The sequence below is a fragment of the Anabrus simplex genome, chromosome 10 (assembly GCF_040414725.1).
Source record: "Anabrus simplex isolate iqAnaSimp1 chromosome 10, ASM4041472v1, whole genome shotgun sequence".
NCBI classification, from domain to species: domain Eukaryota; kingdom Metazoa; phylum Arthropoda; class Insecta; order Orthoptera; family Tettigoniidae; genus Anabrus; species Anabrus simplex.
In genome coordinates, this window is record NC_090274.1 from 54,077,352 (window position 1) to 54,098,932 (window position 21,581).

At 38.9% G+C, this 21,581-nt stretch overlaps 1 protein-coding gene across 1 annotated transcript in view; it reads right to left on the reverse strand.

The window, feature by feature from the left end:
- The window catches only part of rdgB (retinal degeneration B), a 689,086-nt gene that overhangs the window by 203,634 nt on the left and 463,871 nt on the right, over positions 1–21,581 (reverse strand). Inside the window, exons 7-9 of the mRNA XM_067154865.2 lie at positions 20,524–20,663; positions 19,983–20,100; positions 13,550–13,955 (exon numbers count right to left, since the gene is read on the reverse strand). Coding sequence (XP_067010966.1) covers positions 13,550–13,955; positions 19,983–20,100; positions 20,524–20,663 — 664 coding nt within the window. The remainder of the gene's footprint in view (positions 1–13,549; positions 13,956–19,982; positions 20,101–20,523; positions 20,664–21,581) is intronic.

Consider the following 21,581-nt stretch of genomic DNA (forward strand, 5'->3'; position numbering starts at 1 on the left):
ACCAAAATCAGTAATAATAATATATAATGTTATTTTTTTATGTCCCACTAACTACTTTTATAGTTTTTGGAGATGCCAACATGCCAAAAGTTTGTTCCACATGAGTTTTTTAATGTGCAGGTAAATCTACTGACATGAGGCTGACGAATTTGAGAACCTTCAGATATTCCTGGATTGAGCTAGGATCAAAACTACAAAGTTGGACTCAAAAGGCCAGTGCTCTGCCTTCTGAGTTACTCAGCCTGGCATCAAAATCAGTAGAATTAACCATCATTGCTAGCAGAGCCACTACTATCGGGTATCATCCCGTGTAACAATCTACCTATTGATATAAAAACAATAACTAATGTGTACAAATTTAAGAATTTTGTAAAATTTCTTATATGGAAGGCATATTTAGAGTCATAATCTTGGTTGAAATTTACCTGCATTGTAAAATATTGTACAGGATAAGTTTGTTGTAGGTAAAAGTTAATGTTGTACTCCTGCTTAATAAAGTACCTTATTAATGAATGTAAGTTTTCGTGGCTCATTGTATTAACATAAAGAAATAAATGAACTGGATTAAAGCCACTATATATATATATTTATTTAACAATAAAGCCAAGCTTTCAGCCAAATTACATTGGCCTTCATCAGGGCATGTGAAGTTTTGCCTCCGACAGTGAGCAAAGAAATTATCTGAAGGAACATGGATGTCATGCCCGTACTATCCACAGCCTACCCCACTAACTGGACTCAAGGATCGTGGCGCTGTGCTGTGGTGGTTGGGAGGGAAGTTACTGATGCACCGCCCTCTGTCGACAGTTTGAGTGCGTCCCGCTGTGCCATGGTGGTGTTATGCATGTATTTCTGCAGTACAGGTCTCCAAGTATTTGATAACTCGAAGCCGTCTTCCCTGTTGATGTTATTTGGGCACAGCTCTATCTCTATGGCTTCCCTCACAAGACGAGCCTGATGAAGGCCAATGCAATTTGGCTGAAAGCTTGGCTTTATTATTAATAAATATATATATAGTGGCTTTAATCCAGTTCATTTATTTCTTTATGTTAAAGTACCTTATGTTCTAATTTTTCAACTTAATGCTGTGTGTGTTGCTTAACGTACAACCTATGACAATAAAGTTGGATGAATAGTCCTGTACTAACAACACAGATGAACAATGCACGACAGTGACTTTACTGTCCTTCGAAATAGTCTCCTCCCATTACTATGCACTGCTGAGATCGGCGATACATGTCCTGGAAACTATGCAAGAAGGCTTCCTTTGGGATGGTGTTCAAAAGCCTTATCACATTTCATTGGATGTCAGTGATATCGTCAAATTTCTTTCCTTTCAAAGTGAGTTTGAATCGTGGGAATAGGAAGAAGTCTGGAGGATTGAGATCTGGCAAGTATGGGAGATGTTCAAGTTACAGCACCACTTTTCTGCCATGAACTGTTTGACGATATTGGCTGTGTGCGGGCGAGCGTTGGCATGGACAAAAAACCATGAACCTTGTTGTGCGTATTGGGGTCGTACCCTGCGTGGACGTTTCATGAAACGGGTCAAAATTTCAATGTACTGTGCAGCATTCAACGCCGTTCCCTCAGGTAGAAATTCCTTGTGGATAATGCCTTGACTATCAGAAAAGGTGATAAGCATCGTTTTGATGTGTGACATTTTGGCTCTGACTTTTTTTTCGACAAGGGGATCCTGGAGAATGCCATTCCATGCTTTGCCGTTTCGTTTTAGGGTCATACCTGAGACACCAGGTTTCATCCTCAGTGACAATACAGTTCAAGAAATTTGGTGTCGCATCCGCCGTTTCGACAAAATCCTGTGAAGCCTCTAAACGTGCCTGCTTCTGATCGTCAGTCAAGTGATGTGGCACAAGATGAGAACATGTTTCCATCTTCCCTAACTTCTGGGTAACTATTTGTCGCACAGATTCACGGTTAATCTGCAGTTCATCCGCTATCAGGCGCACAGTTAATCGCTGATCGTTCGTGATTAATGTCCTCACTTTCTCAACATTTTCGCCACTGACGGCGGTCGCCGGTCTTCTGCTATTGGGGTTGTCAGAAACATTTTCCCGGCCTCCTCGAAAACGGGTGAACCACTCGTACATACACTTCAAGGACAGTGCTTGATCTTCATAAACACGTACCAGCATCACATGCGTTTCTTTCCGTGTCTTGCCAAGCTTAAAACAAAACTGTACATTTATATTTTGGTCGTTCATGTTCCTGTTCGCCGTTCATAACCAACGCAATAAACACGCACTGTGTCAAACAGGTCTTACACAGCACACACATGATGCTCAAGTGAACAACGTTGGGAGCAGGTGGTCAAAACCTGCTGCTATGCACGTGCAGCGTTGTGTGTCGCCAGTGTTGCTGGATCGACCCTTCTGACTTCATTCACCAAACTTTATTGTCACAGGTTGTATCTCTCCATATGTTAATATGTTAAGACTGTCCCAACTTTTAATTTTAATAAAATCTCCTGAACTTCCTCTTCCACAATGTTTTACCGTACCTTTTCTCTAGTTTTATCACATGATCCCTCACATTCTGCCACTCCTCCTACACTCATAAATTCAAAAGCATTCACTGGTTGATATTTTTGTGCTCCACTCTACCCTTCACAGTATTACATAAAATTTCTACAGGGTTTAGGTCCCAGTGGTATGGAAGAAGTCTTAACAATTTGCTACCCATGTTTTTTAAACAGTTCGTCAGTCTTATATGTTGTTGGCTGAAGTGGCTGGATTTTAAATAGTTGTAACAGTTCACTTTTGTTGAGACTTTTGTGGCCGTTGGTGAACGGCAGTGTACGGAAATCAGTGAAGCAACAGAAGTCCTTGTGATATCTTGTTATCATTTAGTTTAGTCTTATCATGTTGGGTGAACAAAAACATTTAAAGAACTGAAGTGTTTATGCAAAGCAAATTATTGTATGAAGCTTTCTTATTTAAAAATTATTAAATATTTAGGCCTATGAAGAAATGGACTATGAAGAAGATTTATGTTCTTTTACATTTCCTGATTTAAATTGTATTATCTTCTTAAGTGTAGAAAGGGATGTGGAATTTTTATACATGACTTGTGAGGCAGGGTGTGCCACGTGTAAGTGGCCCTTTCCTGTCGTTTTGTAATATCCGCGAAGATGCAAATTCAGCAGAAAGGATTATTCCAGAAGATAATTATCATTGGCCAAACTTTTAGTGTTTTTATTGGCCAGTATATTAGGATTTTTAATTGGTGAACGTGGCAAACTGGAGTGTTGCTATTGGTTATTTGTAATCACTTTATTTCCTGTTTGCGGCTCCTGGCACGTGAGAGTTAATTTTTCTGCGTCTTTGAATTTGGATCACTGCAGCGGGCTGACGCGTTTTGCGTCTGTCCCGCAATGGGTCTTCAGCCGGCCAAGGTAAGCGCTGTTTTGCCTTTTGTTGTTTAAATGCATTCTTGTGTTTCGGACTATTCCCACTTAATGTAACTTCAGTAATTATGTAGAATATCATCTTTTGTGCCGGATTTTCCTCTAGTTTTCCACATTTTCCAAAATAGAGCATTTATATGACTTAGCAATTATGGTAGTCCACAACGTGTTGTTTCCAGAGGCAGACCTTCTTTTCTAAGTCTAGTTGTAATTGTAAGTAACTGAAACACATTCTTGAACAGTGTAATTAATTTTGTTTCGTTCAAGGTTGCCTCCTTTCATTCTGTAAATTTAACCTTAATGTGAACCTCTATGTCAAAGTTTTCATTCCGTAAATTTAACTTTTAATGTGAATCTCTATGTCAAAGTTTGTTCGTGACCAAAGAGCTTAATTGTTTCCCTTACACATCTTTTGTTTTGTATCTCAAGTATCAGTTAATTCGCAGTTCATTGATTTGTTCATTTATAATTGTATGTTCATTTTCTCAATAATTATTTGTCTGAGGGTGTTCCTTGTAAGTCTTTTCTCCCCCATAACGTCATACGTTCCCATGGACCTCGTAGGGCCCTTGCACCTTCCACTCTCCTCTCTTAGTTGTCATCTTTAGGCCTGTAAGTGTTCCCTGTATTTGATTTAATATTGCGTATCTAAAGATACTCGTCACGTTTCCACGTTTTGATATGAATTCACCGCCACTGCGCCATTCAACTATTTCTGTATTCACATTTTATGTCAACTATTATGTGGAAAGCAATGTATAAAAACTGTTCCCAGTTGTGTCCAGACTCCAGAGGGGAGAACAGACTGGTTTAGAAACCAAACTGAACCAAGACAGGAAAATGTATTGTGTATTGTCTTCACTTATATATTTATAATGGTTATGGATGAAATTAACGAGGGTCGAGTCATAAGTTATGGCAACTATTTTTTTTCTCACGAACAGGAGACAACACGGAAAATCTAAGATATGCATTTGGGAACGTACGTTATGTACTTGTGTATGATGACACTAGATGGCGTATGTAAACAACAGTGTGGGTCTAAGCATGCCCCCAAGTTCAGTGTGTGAGTGACAGCGTCACAAAATGGAAGTCAACAAGCAGGAGCAACGATCGTATATTAAAATAGCAGTTCTCTGCTGCAGAAATGCCAATGCCATGCAGAGCTGTGGGAAGCATTAGGTGTGCATGCCATGCCCCATAGAACAGTGGCGAGGTGGGTGAAGACATTCAAACGGGGTAGAGTATCAACTGCCGATTTGCCTCGCCCAGCCGTCCAGTGTCCATGGACAAAGATGTATGGACAATGGTGATCGATCAGTGTTTACATGAGGACAGGCGCTGGACTCTTGGGTGATTATTTCAAACGTCTGTAACCAGTGGAGACCTGTCCTTTGTATGTCGTCTTGTGCATGTGCTGTCTATACCATATTAAACAATGTTTACCAATGGCCTGTGTTCTGTCACTTTCCTATGAGAATCTCCTGAAGTCAGATTTGTCTTCAGGCAATATGCATAAGTACATACCCTATAGTTCCAAATGTATATTTTCCATGTTTTCTCCTGTTTGCAAGAAAAAAACCTGTTGCCATGACTGATGACTTGACCCTTGTATATCTGTAAAAAACCATGTTATTAAACAAGGAATAAAAAAAACCCACACTACTCCCTAAGGGAACTAAAGGTAAAGTACCTGAAGGGGAAGTGTTGCATGTCAGTGACATGATCAGAGTGAAAAACGTGACATAATGGAGGGACAGCGGACTGACAGTCGCTTGGATTCGAGCCAGTGAAAGGGGAACGTTTTTTCGAACGCCTCACATTGTATGCTGGAGTACTGACAAAGCAGGATAGTTCCAAATTTCAAATTCATAGATGTTTGGACAGAAATAAAAATAAATTTTTCCAAATACTGAATGCGACTTGATAGAACCTGATGATCTTTCAAGAACAAAACGTTTAATAATGTGTTTTTTACAGGTATGTTCATCATCATCATCATCATCATCATCATCATCATCATCCTCCTTTGACAGTCTCCAGTCCTCTCAGTGCAGTACAAGTGTGCTCTCTATCTTTGTCTATCCAGGTACATTTCTTGCTTCTCAACTTGGTGACATTCCAATCCTCTTTCTTCCACGTCCTGTTTTACTTGACTGATCCACCATTTTCTTGGTCTGCCTCTAGGCCTTCCAGTTCCTCTCCTAACCATTTTCTTGCTGTTCTCACTTGATCCATCCTTTTTACATGGCCATACTCCTCCGCTTTCTTCAGAAATCGCTCATGCTGGGGCCTCTGTTGACTTAGCCATTTTCTTTGAATCTTGATGTTCTTACATTTTCGCTTAGCAACTGCTTTACTTCTGTATTATGATGGATTTCTTCATTCTGGATCTTATCTCATCTTGTTTTCTGTAGCTTGAAGTCTGCTACTATCTCTACTGTTGATCATACAGGTTTGAAGGGCATATGCAGTTATTGGCATGAAATATACCTGATAAAGGGTTCTCTTTGTACTTAAAGGTATTTGGTTATCCCACAGAAAGAGACCTAAATTGGTGAGGTGGTGGTGGTGGTGATTATTGTTTTAAGAGGAAGTACAACTAGGCAACCATCCTCTATATAACACTAATCGGAGGGAAAAATAGAAGGGACCCGACACTTCGAAAAATGAAGATATCGGTCAAAGAAAGACAAGGGCCATGAAGGGCGTGAAAATGAAAGACTCCCTAGCCCTCGCAAACCTAATAGCGTCGGGGTCAGAAAAGAACAAGAGTTGACCAAGAGAGGTCGGATAGGATAGATGAAAGTGAGGAGCCTGGCACAAGTAAGTGGAAGCAATGCCAGGACTCAGCTGAGGGCCCCGTGGTCGCCAACCCATGCTTCAAAGTTCAGAGCCCATGGGGCCCCTTTTAGTCACCTCTTACGACAGGCAGGGGTTACCGTGGGTGTTATTCTACCGCCCCCACCCACAGGGGGAACCTAAATTGGTGATAAAATTGTGCTCCTTTTCGGTCTCTGTTAGTGATTTCAACAGAGGACTTTGCATCATTAGTTACAATACTACCAAGATATTGAAACTGGTTAATATTTTCTAGTTTCTCGACAACCAGTTGGATGAAATAATAACAATACGTTATTTTATTAATTTGGCCACCTAATCAATACAATAAATCTTGTCTTTGTTTAATTTCATTGACATGGTAATTAAAATGGTACATGTTTCGCCTTACATATAGGCATCATCAGCCATGGATTTAACCTTGAAATAAAATCAGGCACCTGATTTACAATAAAATAAAACTAATTCATTAAAAGCCTTGAAGAGACTTGAAAGAAAATTAACTTATGGTAAAAGACTAATACAATGTTGGTTTTAAAGCTATGCTATGAGTGAGAAGTTTACATTTGGTGAAAGTATTTGCAATAGTGACATTGAAAGACTACCATTATAAGTAAAATGAATAAAGTAACATTTTGTTATAGACAAGTGGTAAAATTGCTATAAAATGATGTTGACCGACTAGCGGTTAGGACTGGATAATAATGAGAATCACGATCCAAATCGTATTTTTTTAAAACAGAATGTTGAAAGATGGTTAAGTGACCTGTAATTATTTGTTTATGTAAATTTTATTTCAATGTTAAACCCATAGCTGATGATGTCTATATGTAAGGCAAAACTTGTAGCATTTTAATGAACATGTCAATGTAATTAAACAAAGACAAGATTTATTGTATTGATTAGGTGGCCAAAATAATAAAATAACTTATTGTTATTATTTCAATCAAATATCATCAATACGGATCAAAAATGATCTTATCACATGTAATCCAGTTGGATGTTAAGCTCTAGGGCTTACCTGCTGACTGGCATCACTACTGTTTTCGTCTGGCTGATTTTTATGCCAAACTGCTTAAACTGCTGGTTCCAAGTGTTTACTTTCTGTAATATTTCTAGGTATTTAAATTGTATGTTCCACAGATGGAAACACTTTTAAGTTACATCTTCTCCATTTGTATACTTAAATACAAAGTTTTAATGTTCCACCTTCTCAATACTTAAAAATAATTTGATATTTACAAAAACATTACAAAATGATATTAACAGGTACTAGTTTTGGTCCATTAAGGACCATCATCAGCCTAGCCAAAGTACAAAAGCAAAAGACATGATCATAAAACAAAGAAATGTGGGGAAATGAGAGAGGATCTAAAAGGATGGGGTGGTAGTGGAATGACATACAAAGTAAAAACCATATATATGAATTATGATAAATGTAGCAAAGATGCGTTGACATTGACAGATAAAATCTTTGTGATGTCACATAAAATCTCCTAATAAGAAAGTCTTTGGTTGACGGTTAGTCCTGTGTTGCACAATTAAATTCAAGTTATATCTGGTATATACGAAGTCCTATGTTTCTGGAAAGTTCTAGATGCGAGTTCCACATTAGCGTAGAGGGAAAAAATTGTCCGATGAGACCAGCACGAATTTAAAAGTTGACAGTGTTGAGCATGTTCTATGGTGGAATGAAAACTTGCTGTGTTAAACAGAAGTAGTCTCAATTCAATCGGAACCCACTGAACCTTGCGCTACGTAGAACAAACTTGCTGTATTGAATGCAACAACACAGCAAGTTTTCATTCCACCATAGAACATGCTCAACACTGTCAACTTTTAAATTCGTGCTGGTCTCATCGGACAATTTTTCCCCTCTACGCTAATGTGGAACTCATATCTAGAACTTTCCAGAAACATAGGACTTTGCATGTACCAGATATATCTTGAATTTAATTGTGCAACACAGGATTAACCGTCAACCAAAGACTTTCTTATTAGGAGATTTTATGTGACATCACAAAGATTTTATATGTCAATGTCAACGCATCTTTGCTACATTTATCATAATTCATGTATACGGTTTTTACTTTGCATGTCATTCCACTACCACCCCACCCTTTTAGATCCTCTCTCATTTCCCCACATTTCTTTGTTTTATGATCATGTCTTTTGCTTTTGTACTTTGGCTAGGCTGATGATGGTCCTTAATGGACCAAAACTAGTACGTGTTAATATCATTTTGTAATGTTTTTGTAAACATCAAATTATTTTTAAGTATTGAGAAGGTGGAACATTAAATCTTTGTATTTATTTTAAGTATAGTCTTAACTCAATACAGAACCTAACCATTAAGTTTATTACTTTTTCTCCATTTGTTTCACCCTCTCCAATTTGAAGTACTGCAAAAATGGACATCCAAGTGACATTCTTCTTCCTGCCCTGTCCCCATTTCTCTGTAAAGCCAGCGGCCAACAAGCTATTCATCACGTTTAGTCAAAATTGAAGAGGTCAAGTCAGTGAGTGTCTCAAATGAGAAAATTGTCAAGATTCTCAAATTATTTGCAACACTAAACTGTACTTAATAAATGATTTATTTAAATACAAAACTCACTCACAAGATTTAGTAAATGCAACACTAGAATACATCACTTTATTTAAGTGCTGCTCTGATACAGGTCTACACATTTTGGCTTGTAATATTAAGGACATCTGTAGAGATTCTCTCGAAGCTGCTCCAATATTAACGTCGCCATCACAAAACTGTACAAAGTGTTTAGACTTGACTGTCCTGCCCACCTCTCTTCATCCTACAAGCGTGAGGGCATCACACACTTATCAGATACCTGATAAAGTAGATGGAAATTAATTCTCCAGATAGTTTTCTTCTTGTAACTAAATACAAAACATTTTTTTACTTTTATGAAAGAAAGGATGTGATGGATGATATGAGAGCAGTGAAAACAGCAAAGGGAGGTCCAAAAATGTTATTTGCATTTGGGAGATGCCAAATTGAAACATACCATCAACAGTCCTGGAGATCTGGTAAGTGGCTTCCGCTTTTTACATCAGAAAATCGCCACACCTTATTAAGATCACAGCCGCTATTTTTCCAGTCCAGGTGCGGACTCACACTTGCAGAGACTGCTGCGGCCATTGTCACAGCCCATTCATTTTCTGCAGGACTTCCCCCCGATACCATGCAACTCACTTATATTGTATACCGACAGCTCCGTGGCATGGTACACCTTAGCGACTGGGAGCGGAGCTGTCTTCCATTCAACTAAGTACTTGCTGGCTTTGTATGTTGATCTTTTAATAAACTGTGCACAGAGAGGGGTAACCCTCTTGTGGTGGCCCATCGCCTCAGGCGACAATCCGGCGGATGCTCCCTCCCGAGAAGTGCCGTCTTCAGCACACGCGAGCCTCAATACTCCATAAAAGAGAGGCTTGCCCCGGGAGGGACGTCAGTTGGCTATTGGCAGGGGACGATGGACCATCACCGTCCTCCTCAACCACCTGCAGACTGCTCACCAGGCCATGGACCCCCGGCCCATTTACACAAAGGACGGGTACAATAAAAAGCACTGGCGAGAGCCGCAGTGGCCAAGGAGGTAGAGCGAGCTATGTTTGGCCCCCTCCTCGAGGGAGGAACCGAATGACTGGGAATGGAGGGGAGCCACTATCCCGTCCCAGCCAATTGGCCCCCCCAGTCGGGAAAGCCTCTCATGTGCCCTTTCTTAACATATCACCACCACAAAACTTACTTGACAAATCAAGTAATATACAGAGTGTTCCGAATCAACTTGAACCAGGTACCTATATGAACATTAGAAGGTTGGTCATGCTGATAAATAATTTAAAAGAAATTATTAGATAACTGGCACCACTGTCATTTTATCAGCTTCTCAAGTTAGCTAATGATGATGATGATGATTATGATGACGATTCTTGTTTAAAGGGGCCTAACATCTAGGTCATCGGCCCCTAATATTATGAAATGTTATAACAATTTAAAAATTCATTATCTTCTGCTGACCAGAATTCGTAAACGTGAGGAGGAAGACTGAACGAATGGATATGAATTTAAAACAATCAGTGGATCTGACCCGCAATGCCCCACATTCCCAGAAACTAGCATTAAACAATAGTATTATTGACCAAGGGACTGCTTGTAAAGCACAATACTGAATCAATGATGCTTGTAGTTGGAACGGGTCCAAAATCCAGGTCATCGGCCCCTCATAATGGTACTTATCGCTACAAAAATAGAACCATGCTATTTGTCATGTAGTGGTACTAATCAAAAGTAGCATAGACTCGCAGTATTCCACACAGTATGGTACTTCTCACAGGTAATTAAATTCGCACATGTAACACAGACCTATGGTGTTTCGCACACTGCAGCACTGTTTACAGGCAATGCAAACCTATAGTGTTCCTCACATAAGTGGACTAACCACAGGGACAATGCTAAAAAGAGAAAAATGTTCCACCTTTTCAATACAATAACACTGTTGCACAAATTAATGTAGCTACATATTTAATTTAAGGGACCGGTTTCGACATCTGTCCATGTCATCATCAGCCTACACAAAAATGGCAAGAAGTTTACTGTGAACTATACTGCATCATTTTTTTAACCTCAAGATCAGCAAGAGTGCTCAAGAACCTCTACATGAACTTCTATTTTTAATTCAAGAAAAGTGTCGTAAGTGCTAATTGTGTTAACTTCTTGCCATTTTTGTGTAGGCTGTTGAAACCGGTCCCTTAATAAATGTTGCTACATTGATTCGTGCAACAGTGTTATTGTATTGAAAAGGTGGAACATTTTTCTCTTTTTAGCATTGTAACTATTAGTTCAATACGGATCAGTGATGAAGTTTTTCACTTTAAATAACCAGAGGGACCCGCACTATCCCGTGGTGTTCCTCACATAGTGGGTACTAAGCATAGGCAAGGCAGAACCATGGTGTTGCTCATCCCATGGTGTTGCTCATATAGGGGTACGAATCACAGGTACTGTAAAATGCATCCTGCGCCACACACTCTCGCTACTAATCACAAACCTATTTTGTACCTAACATAGTGGTACTACCAGCAAGTAAAAGCGACCCATGCTGTTCCCTGTGTGATGGTACTAATTACAAGTAGTCTCATAGATCTAATTTGATCATCCCTTGGTCGCCCCTTTCAGTGGCCTCTTACGACAGGCACGGGATATCGTGAGTGTATTCTTTGTCTACGTCCCCCACCCACAGGGGGGGGGGGGGCAGTTAGCTTATCAGATTACTTTGTGGGTAAATTCAAATGGGCTTTACATGCCGGTGTTACTAAATCTGTACGCGACTTAAAGACTTAAGAGCCATACCGAGACATCAGCATCAAACGCGCCATTGGTTTCAGGCAGTGTCACTGTAGCGAACGTGCAATGGTGGGATCTGTCAGCTTGGAGGTATGTATTCAAATCCCTTCCCTGAAAATTTCCATTATTTGACTGGTGCTCTGATAACATGCCCAGTAGTGTGGTGAGAAGCAGGTCAGAGCTAGGTTTGGATGGGAACTGGCCGTAGGGAGAAAAATTAATTGAGGACCTTGTCTCTTGAATTTTATCAGATTGAAAGTTTCAGTATTCTCCAGTTGACGAATTAAGAAATGATAAGGTCCGATTCTCCCATTTCTGAGGCCAAAGTTTAACATTCAGTACACTGAAACTATGTCAAAACTCAAGGAACATTAATTAGCCGATAATGCTAAGAATCAAATTTTAACATGTAAAAAATTATTTCTAAGAAAGTGGTGGACAGTATTATAGAAAAAAAAGTATTGAAAATGAAAATCCACAGCCTGTTTCCAGTCATTCGACCGGGTCAGGAACGCGATGAATGAAGCCCCCACCTAGCGACAAGGATAGAAATTGTGCCGAAGCCTGTCACATTCCTCTGGGGCAATGACTAATGACTGACAGATGAAATTAAATGATATTGGAGAGTGTTGCTGGAATGAAAGATGACAGGGAAAACTGGAGTACCTAGAGAAAAACCTGTCCCGCCTCACCTTTGTCCAGTACAAATCTCACATGGAGGGACCGGGATTTGAACAACAGAACCCAACGGTGAGAGGCTGGCGCACTCACACAAATAAGTCTTATGGCAACGATGGGATAGGAAGCAGCATGACCTTAATTAAGGTACAGCCTCTACATTTGCCTGGTGTGAAAATGGGAAACCTATCTGTGTCGGTGCGATGTAAAGCAAATTACGTCACTGTTTTCCGGACTTATAGACCATGATCCAGTAGCATGTGATGGTCCCAATGTTTCACCGAAGACTGCATTCAGCATTATCAAGGGTTCCGACTGACTTCGATAGCAGCAAAGACAAGTGCCATCCTCTCTCCACAGCAGGTGTCTACAAGATCCCGTGCAGCTGCGGCCAGGTATATATAGGCACTACAAAATGCAGCATCGCTGCAAGACTGAAGGAGCATAACAGACAAAGCTGGCCGGGACAAGCAGGCTATGACATACAGTACAGCAACACCAAAGTACTGTGTACTACTGTATCGTATCACGCCCGGCTACAAAGGGAAGCCATTGAAATCCTGAAGCACACCAACAGCTTCAACTGTAAGGGGGAATCTGAATGGGTAAAAAAAGCCTGCTTTACAGTCCTGAAAGCCTTAAATCCTGGAGGACACGATAGCCGCGGCAGGCCAGAAAAAGCAACGGATAATCAGTTGCCTGTCTCCGTCAAGACAGGTCGACGTACATCGGGTTCCTTAATGCTGTAATCATTGGCCAAAGAACAGCCGATTAGCGACCAATACGCGAGCAGCTCACCGTAGCCTGCACTATATAATGAGGTGGAATGGTGTTGCAATTCCACTGTGAGCTTCACTGCTATCGAAATCAGTCGGAACCCTTGATAATGTCAAATGAGTCTTCGGTGAAACGTCGGGACCATCACATGCTTCTGGACAATGGGCTACAAGCCCAGAAAACACTGACATGATTTGTAATGCTGGCCATGAAAGCCTCAATTGCTATAAGTAAAGAAAATTGTAAAACATAATAACATTGCATGATGGCCAACATGGTTCTGATAATACCATGGATTTGGAAGAATATGAATTGGGACCATAAATATCCATATTATTCTTCCAGTAAAAGTTCTATACAAAAAATAAATTGTCTTTGAAGGAAATACATGAAAAATGACCAAATTAGTTAACAGAGAAAAAAAAAAAAAAAACCACCATGAAGATGAAAATTTGACCTACCTAAGTTCTGTCGGGGAGTCCTCAGGGCTACCCTCCTCTCCATCCTCAGAACCACCCGCACTAATAGTGGGGACTGCATCCGACTTCTTCAGGATTGGAGGACTAGGCATTTCCACTTCAGTCTTCTCGATACTACCCAGAGTGGCCTGCAATGTCTTTGCCACAGACGAGTCTTGAGGGGTTGTAACACCACTCCCAACTCCTCCGTTAGCCGTGTGAATCCTGCAGTCCCCCTCGTCCCCCGAGTCCTGGGTGGTCCCCTCGTTCTCTCCGGCACCCATCTTCTTCTTCAGCGCTTCCTGCGTCTGCCGCTCTATCTGACGGATATCGTCCATGGAAAGTCCGTGCCACTCGTCCTGCCACGCCCATGCCTGGCGATGGGCACGCAACATGGTTTTCCGCAACGCTAAATAAACAGTGGCAATTAGTAGCTAGAAAAAATAGTTTTAGAAGATACTGGTAGATATATAACATCTTTATTTGCAGCAAAGTTAGGGCTTTAGACCCTCTCTTACTCTTAACCATGACAATTAGGATGTACAGGATTAAAATGATATGATGATGATGATGATGAACAATGATCATGGACACACCTTGCAAATGCATGGCTTGTTTCTACAGTCACTTACTACAGATGGACAATTTTTGGTGGACAAGATGCATTTTTAACAATTTTGACTCAAAGCCCCCCAAAAAAATCACTGGTACGTTAACATCAAGAAAGACCTCAAAGAAATGGGCCTACAACCAGATGACACGTACAAACGAGACCTTTTCAGAAAAACCATTGTGACTTTGGAGACTTTCCAAGATGAAAAATGGACAACTGGTGCAAAGTTGTCTGATGAACGCCATGCTTGACACAGAAAGCTAATGAAAACCTACTGGATCAGTCGAAAACTGAATAAATGCCAGAATGTACAATGAAACTTAACGTGGTCCCTAGTTGGCTGATTAGCGAATAATAAATAAATAACCAACAGCTACTTATAAAATGTGCTGAATACATAACATGACAACATTAAAAGAAAATAATGACTACAGTATTATAAAAAATAGCAAAAGTAATAACAAAAACAAGAAATCGAAGTATTACCCTGTTAGTTTCAAGTACATTTCTGATACTCAAGAAATCTACTCATTCCCACTTATCACACAAGTCAAGTGGATGCACTCACTGAGTGATTTTGGCAAATTTCCCATGAGAATACAAATCTTTAATGGGAGTAGTGACTACGAAAGAGAAGATGTATGACTCAGAGATAGAGTTAGACAAGAGCCAGATTTTGTATTGTGATGACAGGAGAGGTGATTAACATCTGAAGATAGATCAATCGGTACACCAGAATCTAGAACTTAATAATGGAAGGGATGTGTGAAGAGTATGACACTGGGTGGACGCATGTTTCACACTAGAATTGGCTTTTTCAGTCATCAGAAGTACAAGAACAAAGAGTATTGAGTGCGAGTGGATTGTAAGCAGAATTTGTATTCTCAGAAATGAGTAGCAGCCGACAACGGTCTCTTCTGGCTATGTTAATAACTCTTCACCCACCTCTTTCACTAGCTTGGTGTATATTCCTTCTTTCTTCTTCCTTCTTGTAAAGTTCATACAGCATCCTTTTATTCCCATTAACATCCTCTTCTGTCTCTCACGCGAGTCCCTCTCAACTTTTCTTCAGCTATCACTTTATTTTTTTGGTTCATCTCCTTTTTCTTTCCTGATATTTCCTTTTGCTTTATCCTCATATTTTTTTGGTCTTTGTTCCATTCTTGCCATAAATTTTTTCCCCTCCCACAGCTTCCTTTATTTTTTCATTCCACCACTTTTTCTTTCACTCCTCTGAATGTCCTTTGCACAACTTTTCCTTAATTTTTTCATTCCACCACTTTTTCTTTCACTCCTCTGAATGTCCTTTGCACAACTTACAAGTGCCCTTTTAAACTTGGAGCATATCATTATAGACATACAATTGCATTGTCACACATAGTGACATACACGCCAGTTCCCGTTTTGACATGCCCCATTTGGACGTAACCAAATATTTATTATCGTACGGCATTCCCCAGACAATGTAATCTTAATCATAGCTTCATGATCTATACGTGAATGTATTGTTCAGCTGAAGATGATCCTATGTAGGGGGTCGAAACTGGTACTGTAGCATAATAAGTGCAATAAATAAGTATTGATAAGTGGAAGTCCTTTCCTATTTCTAATTTTGCAGAGATGTTATTTATCACTTGGACACTGTCTAAAACTGATGTTCAACCGGCCATGTTTAAACATTGCTGAGAACACTGATTAACCTCAGATGAGAGGAGTGAATCACAATCAGAGGTTATGTACCATGAAACATGCAATTTGTATTATAATACTAACATGATTCTGGGAAGAAAGGTTAGTTCGACGGCCTCTGTGTTGTCACCTGCTGTGAAATTGCACCAATTCATATGAAATGTACGGGGAGGCACAGCTTAAAATAAGATTTCGCTTTTCAAGAGACTTGTTTCTTGACACTGACAAAGGGACAGTCCGGTAACTGTCAAATTGAATACAACTCTTTGCAGCCGATATATCTGATTATACATAGGGGTAATTTCCATAGAATTGTAGGTCATTTCAACTACATACATGTCAGAATTACTTGTCCCAGTCATCAGAGGGCTGTCATATACATCAACCAGGAGAGATTCACTCATATTTACTGCCAAATAAGCACACATAATAGTGAAAACTAAAAAGTAGGTTGTATGTAGATTTTATATATATAATCGTCACGCTAATTCGGATAAATTTTCAGCAAGTATGGTAGGAAAAGGCAAGTGGTGGTGATGGTGGTGAATATTGTTTAAACAGGAGGAGTGGGGAAGAAGAGCCGTGGCCATAATAACAGCCCAAGTATTTGCCTGGTGTAAAAATAGGGAACTACAGAAAACAATTTTCAGGGCTGCCGATGATGCATTTCGAAACTACGATATCCAGAATGCAAGCTACATCTATATGGCCCGTACAACACATTCGGTTACACATTACTATTGTTTCATCTTCCCTTCGTCAAAGCTATTTACTAGTCAATTACACTCACCGTAACAACACTATAATCAAAGCTACACTTCCCCGCACGGTGGTGAGTCGCTTTAGTGTCGATAATATTATGAGATTTAATTTCCACCGAAAGTGATATTCTTATTTGTGGGCAAGTCATACTCATGCTTAGCCATATTTGAGTAATGTGTAGGAAGACAAACAGCTGACTGGCATTCGGCGCGTGCACCGACAAATTTCATTGGTTGTGATAAGCAAAGAGTTGCATGAAAGATACTTCTATCTCCATTTTCAAACCAATACTGAAAATTTAAATGATGTCTAGTTAAACACTGGCTGAACACTGTTTATGCAATGGAAGATCGTGCTCGATTTAGACGTTGTTTAGGTAGACATTGTCTAAGGCTTAAAAGTAGTCATCGTTTCTGCAATCAGCCCAATCAAACTATTTCTTTTATGAAAATCTACCAATTTTTTTTCATATCTATAAGGTCCAATTACTTCTTCACATCCTAATCTTTCAATTCCCGCAGCAGTAATTTCTCTTTCTAGTTTGACTGGGAATTGCTCAACATCCTCTTTTTTCTTTCAGTCTGGGGTGCATACACTGGAGTAAAGTTGTTCATTCAATCTCGCATTTTCATCCGAACTTTGATCATATTGCTTATGCAATCCACCACTTCCACACACTCTTCAAGAGTTCCTTTAAATGTCACTCCCACTTCATTTCTTGCCTCTTGTCCACTGCTCCAAAATATAGAATGTATTCCATCTTCACTTCCACTTCACTCAGTCCCGTCACTGCTATACCCTCTTACTCCATCAAATTAATGATCTCTTCAACTTCCGCTGTCAGGGTCATCACAATAATAATCGCAACCTCCATGGTGTTGGTTACTAGATGCCCACTTTTCGTAGTTCCCCAGCATTCAAAGAACTGTGCGTCACCTGCAGGGTAATATAAAAACCTCATATTTGAGTTGTTCCGTACTGACCAAAAAAATAAAAAATTACAACTGTTCAACCTTGATTTGATTAATCAAAATGAATTTCTACATCACAACTATTTTTCTGATGTATCTATATATATATAAAATCACTGTCACACATCTCAAGATATTTCATACATCAAGACTTCAAGAACAAGTGCCTTTAAATGTGATGTTTCTGGTTACGTTTTTTTTACGATAAGATATTTCAAGATTAACTTTCCCTAAGGACTCATTTTTAATGTTACATTTTAGAGTGATTTTTAACTCTGTAATTAATTTTTAAGGCTGAGGAAGACCCAAAAAGGCTGAAATATGTACTTATTGTGTGATATTTCTTTAAGTTATTCTTAAGACATATTTGTGTATTGACTAAGGTGGACCAATTGCATGTTTTTCACCTGCAGGATACACCTTCACCTTTTCAGAGGCTGATTTCATTGTACCTGTACCATCATAAGTATAGGCTATAATCATCATCATCATCATCATCATCATCATCATCATCATCATCATCATCATCATCATCAGGGTCCCCACTCCAAACGGCAGTTTAGAGCTACTGCCTGTGATTCTCCAGGCTGCTCCACTGAAGGACAGATGCCACAAACGATGGGTTACCACATCAGTCATCTCTGACACACGGAAGCCCACCCCCTCTACCTTCGATGCCATTGAGGTCTTTATTAGTTATTACAAGTAATCATGCTCATATTGCTCCATATTGACTATATAACTTGAGAAAAAAAAAATAGATGAATCACCTAATCAATACACAATATAATCTAAAAAGATTATTTATCTAACAAAAGTGGATATGTTCTGGCTCTTGGAACAATCATCAGCACACAAACCCTTAAATAAGATTAATAGCACATAAATACACATACCGTAAAGTGGGGTAACTTCGGCCATACAGGGTAACTTAGGCCACTGACGAATAGCAACACTTTATTTTCTCCTGCCTCCTATACTGAAAATGATGAACCACTTGCAACAACTAGAATGCATATACAATAGAATGCCCTATCAACAGTCAGTAGTCCAAAGAACATTCGCGGGCTCATTGTTGAGTCAATGACTTTCTTCGCAGCCCCAACTATTGTCTTGTCTGGTAACAGCAGAAAACAAACTGTTCTCTAGCACCAACATTCGATTCTCCATTCTAGTGGTTTATGGGGTCAAAATGTAAGTACGTCTGGTAACTGATCAACACAATTTGATACATTTTATTCAAATAGCTTTTTCAGGGAATTGTTTTGTGATAAAAGTTGTCCTCTTCTGGGGTAACATCGGCCATGCCAAGAACATACAGGAAAACATTACGTGACTGTGGGTATTGTAATTACAATCCTGTTTACTTCAAGAACGCTTTTGAAGAGATTAATAAAGGCACAATAACAATAAATGGGGAAGTCTATCCCAACAGGAAGGAGAAAGACGGTTCCCACTTTCAATGATGAATAGATGGATATCAGTTGACATGGACGATACACATTTAAGAACTTGATTGACGGCCAAGATATTTTCTAATTTAGAAGACCGTGTATTACGAGGACAGTCTATAAGATTGATTCTTTTCCGACCTCCTTTTCTCTCCATACAATTGGGCTTTATGATTTTTGTACCTTTTATTTATTTTTTTGTACCATTACAAATATTTATGCAATGCAACATGTAATTTGTAATATCATACAATGCTTGTACACCTAGGCTAAATAAAATAGTTTCTTCTTTGGAGAAAATGTGAGTTTGATTATTATACATCTGTTTCACCACAAATCGTTTTAATCTTTTTGTGATTGTTGATACTGGGTGTTCCACTAGTTTTCAAAAAAACATTCACGGTGGCCGAAGTAACACTACATTGAAGAAAGCTCCGTTTCTTGAGTTATTTTTATGGCGGCCAAACTTGCCCCAAAACATGGGTTAACTCCAGCCACTCGTTTGATAATCGTAATTCATTACTGAATAACAAACATGACAGAACTTATATATTTTTCAGAAAATTAGAGGGGCCATTTCACATTTTATTTTTAAAAATATACAAGAAGTTGGCCGAAGTTACCCAATTTTACGGTATCTGAAAGGAAATCATTAATGGAGTGAGTGTTTGTGTGCTAATGATGGCTATAAGGGCCAAACATGTCCACTTTTGTTAGAAAAATTATTTTTTTAGATTATGTTGTGTATTTATTAGGTGGTTGATCTACTTTTTTCTTTAGTAGTTACCCCAACTTGGGAACTATATCAGGTAGTAAACACCAGATCCATATGTCCAGGGACTCACATAGGCAGTATCATCATTTCGTCAAATAGGGTTGCCTCTAACGAGGGGTCCCTACCTGCTACCTTCCGAGAGATAAACTCAGAAAGTACGGTACGAAGAACTCACCAACATCGTGGATGAATTTCTCCAGTTTTGTCTGCATACCCCAGTACCGAAATTCTACCCGGCACAGCTTGTATGCACACATTATCGATTTGCCATTTGGCAGAGGCATTTGTTTACCCTGAAACAAATTTAAAAAATAGCAGTCTAAACATCTGTGACACAAAAATGAAATTAGAAATAGTTACAAACTAAATTTTCACATGAAATAGATAGATAGATAAATAAATAAATAGATAAATAAATAAATAAATAAATAAATAAATAAATAAATAAATAAATAAATAAATAAATGAATGAATAAATAAATAAATTCTAGACCAACATTTTCTAGAAAATTATAATTTACGGGGTTAAAGTAAACTACAGTGACACAATCAGTTAGGGAGTGTGGGACATACAAATTGACATGCAAATTACCAGGTGGCAATTGAAACAACAGCAGCAATAATAATAATAATAATAATAATAATAATAATAATAATAATAATAATAATAATAATAATAATAATAATAATAATAATAATAATAATAATATACATACCTGGCATTCATTCCAATATTCCTCCAACCATGAGTCGGACAAGGGGCCTCGCCCAGTTTTCTGGGAGAAATAAACTTTAGGATCCTCTTCTCGAACATAGTCAGCTCCATAAAGCTGGTCTTTGACTACATCAATCAAATCTGTAAGGAAATGAAGCCACGTTTTAAAGTTCATAAGAAAAAGTTTTCATGCTTACTACCAATGTTATCAAAGGTGACCTGCCGCCTGCCATACAAGAGGATAAAAAAGTCACCATTTCATAAGGTAAATCGATCAAAGTACTGTATTTCTAAAACAGAAACCGAATTTCAAGATGAAGTAGACATTACACCTTATTCTAAATAATTTCACTTTTCTTTGGTTCTTTCAAATTACCAAAGAGTTCGAAAACTTGGTGGTCATAGTAGTTTTGAGCTGAAGAATTACAGGATTATTGACTCCTCTTAAAACTGTCACCATAAGGAAGTTTAACTTCCAACCTGTATAAATAAAGACTGAGCGGAAACCCTCAATCTGCAACAGAAAGGATTAAAGAAACAATTCGAGATTAAGGAACGAATCTCTTACGGCCAAGAGTAAAACATGGAATTCGTTACTCTAAACCTAACTCTGAAACATATCAAGGTCCTTGCAAAAATCACAGATACGATGCTGCTGCGACGAATCCAATATACAGGACATTTAGAAAGAATGGACTCCACCAGATTTCCCCATAAAATGTACAAATTTCTACAAAACAAGGCCACTAGATCAAAGTGGTATAAACTAACAGAGAAAGACCTTATTGAACTAGGATATCCAAATCTACTAGTTGATAAACTTAATCATGACAGGACACAATGCTTCTCTAAATTGTAAAAACAAAAGATAGTGTTATATTGTTTTATTCTTTAAACTGACCGCTGATGAAGGGAATGGATGACTTCCTAAAACATGTATGAAAATGTCAAAAACATATCAGATGTAAGGCTTTTCAGGCGTTTGCTCTATTAGCCAGCGTTTTGTTTTAGGTCTGACACTAGACTCATCAGAGTGGGATGTGTCAGACCCTACCCACT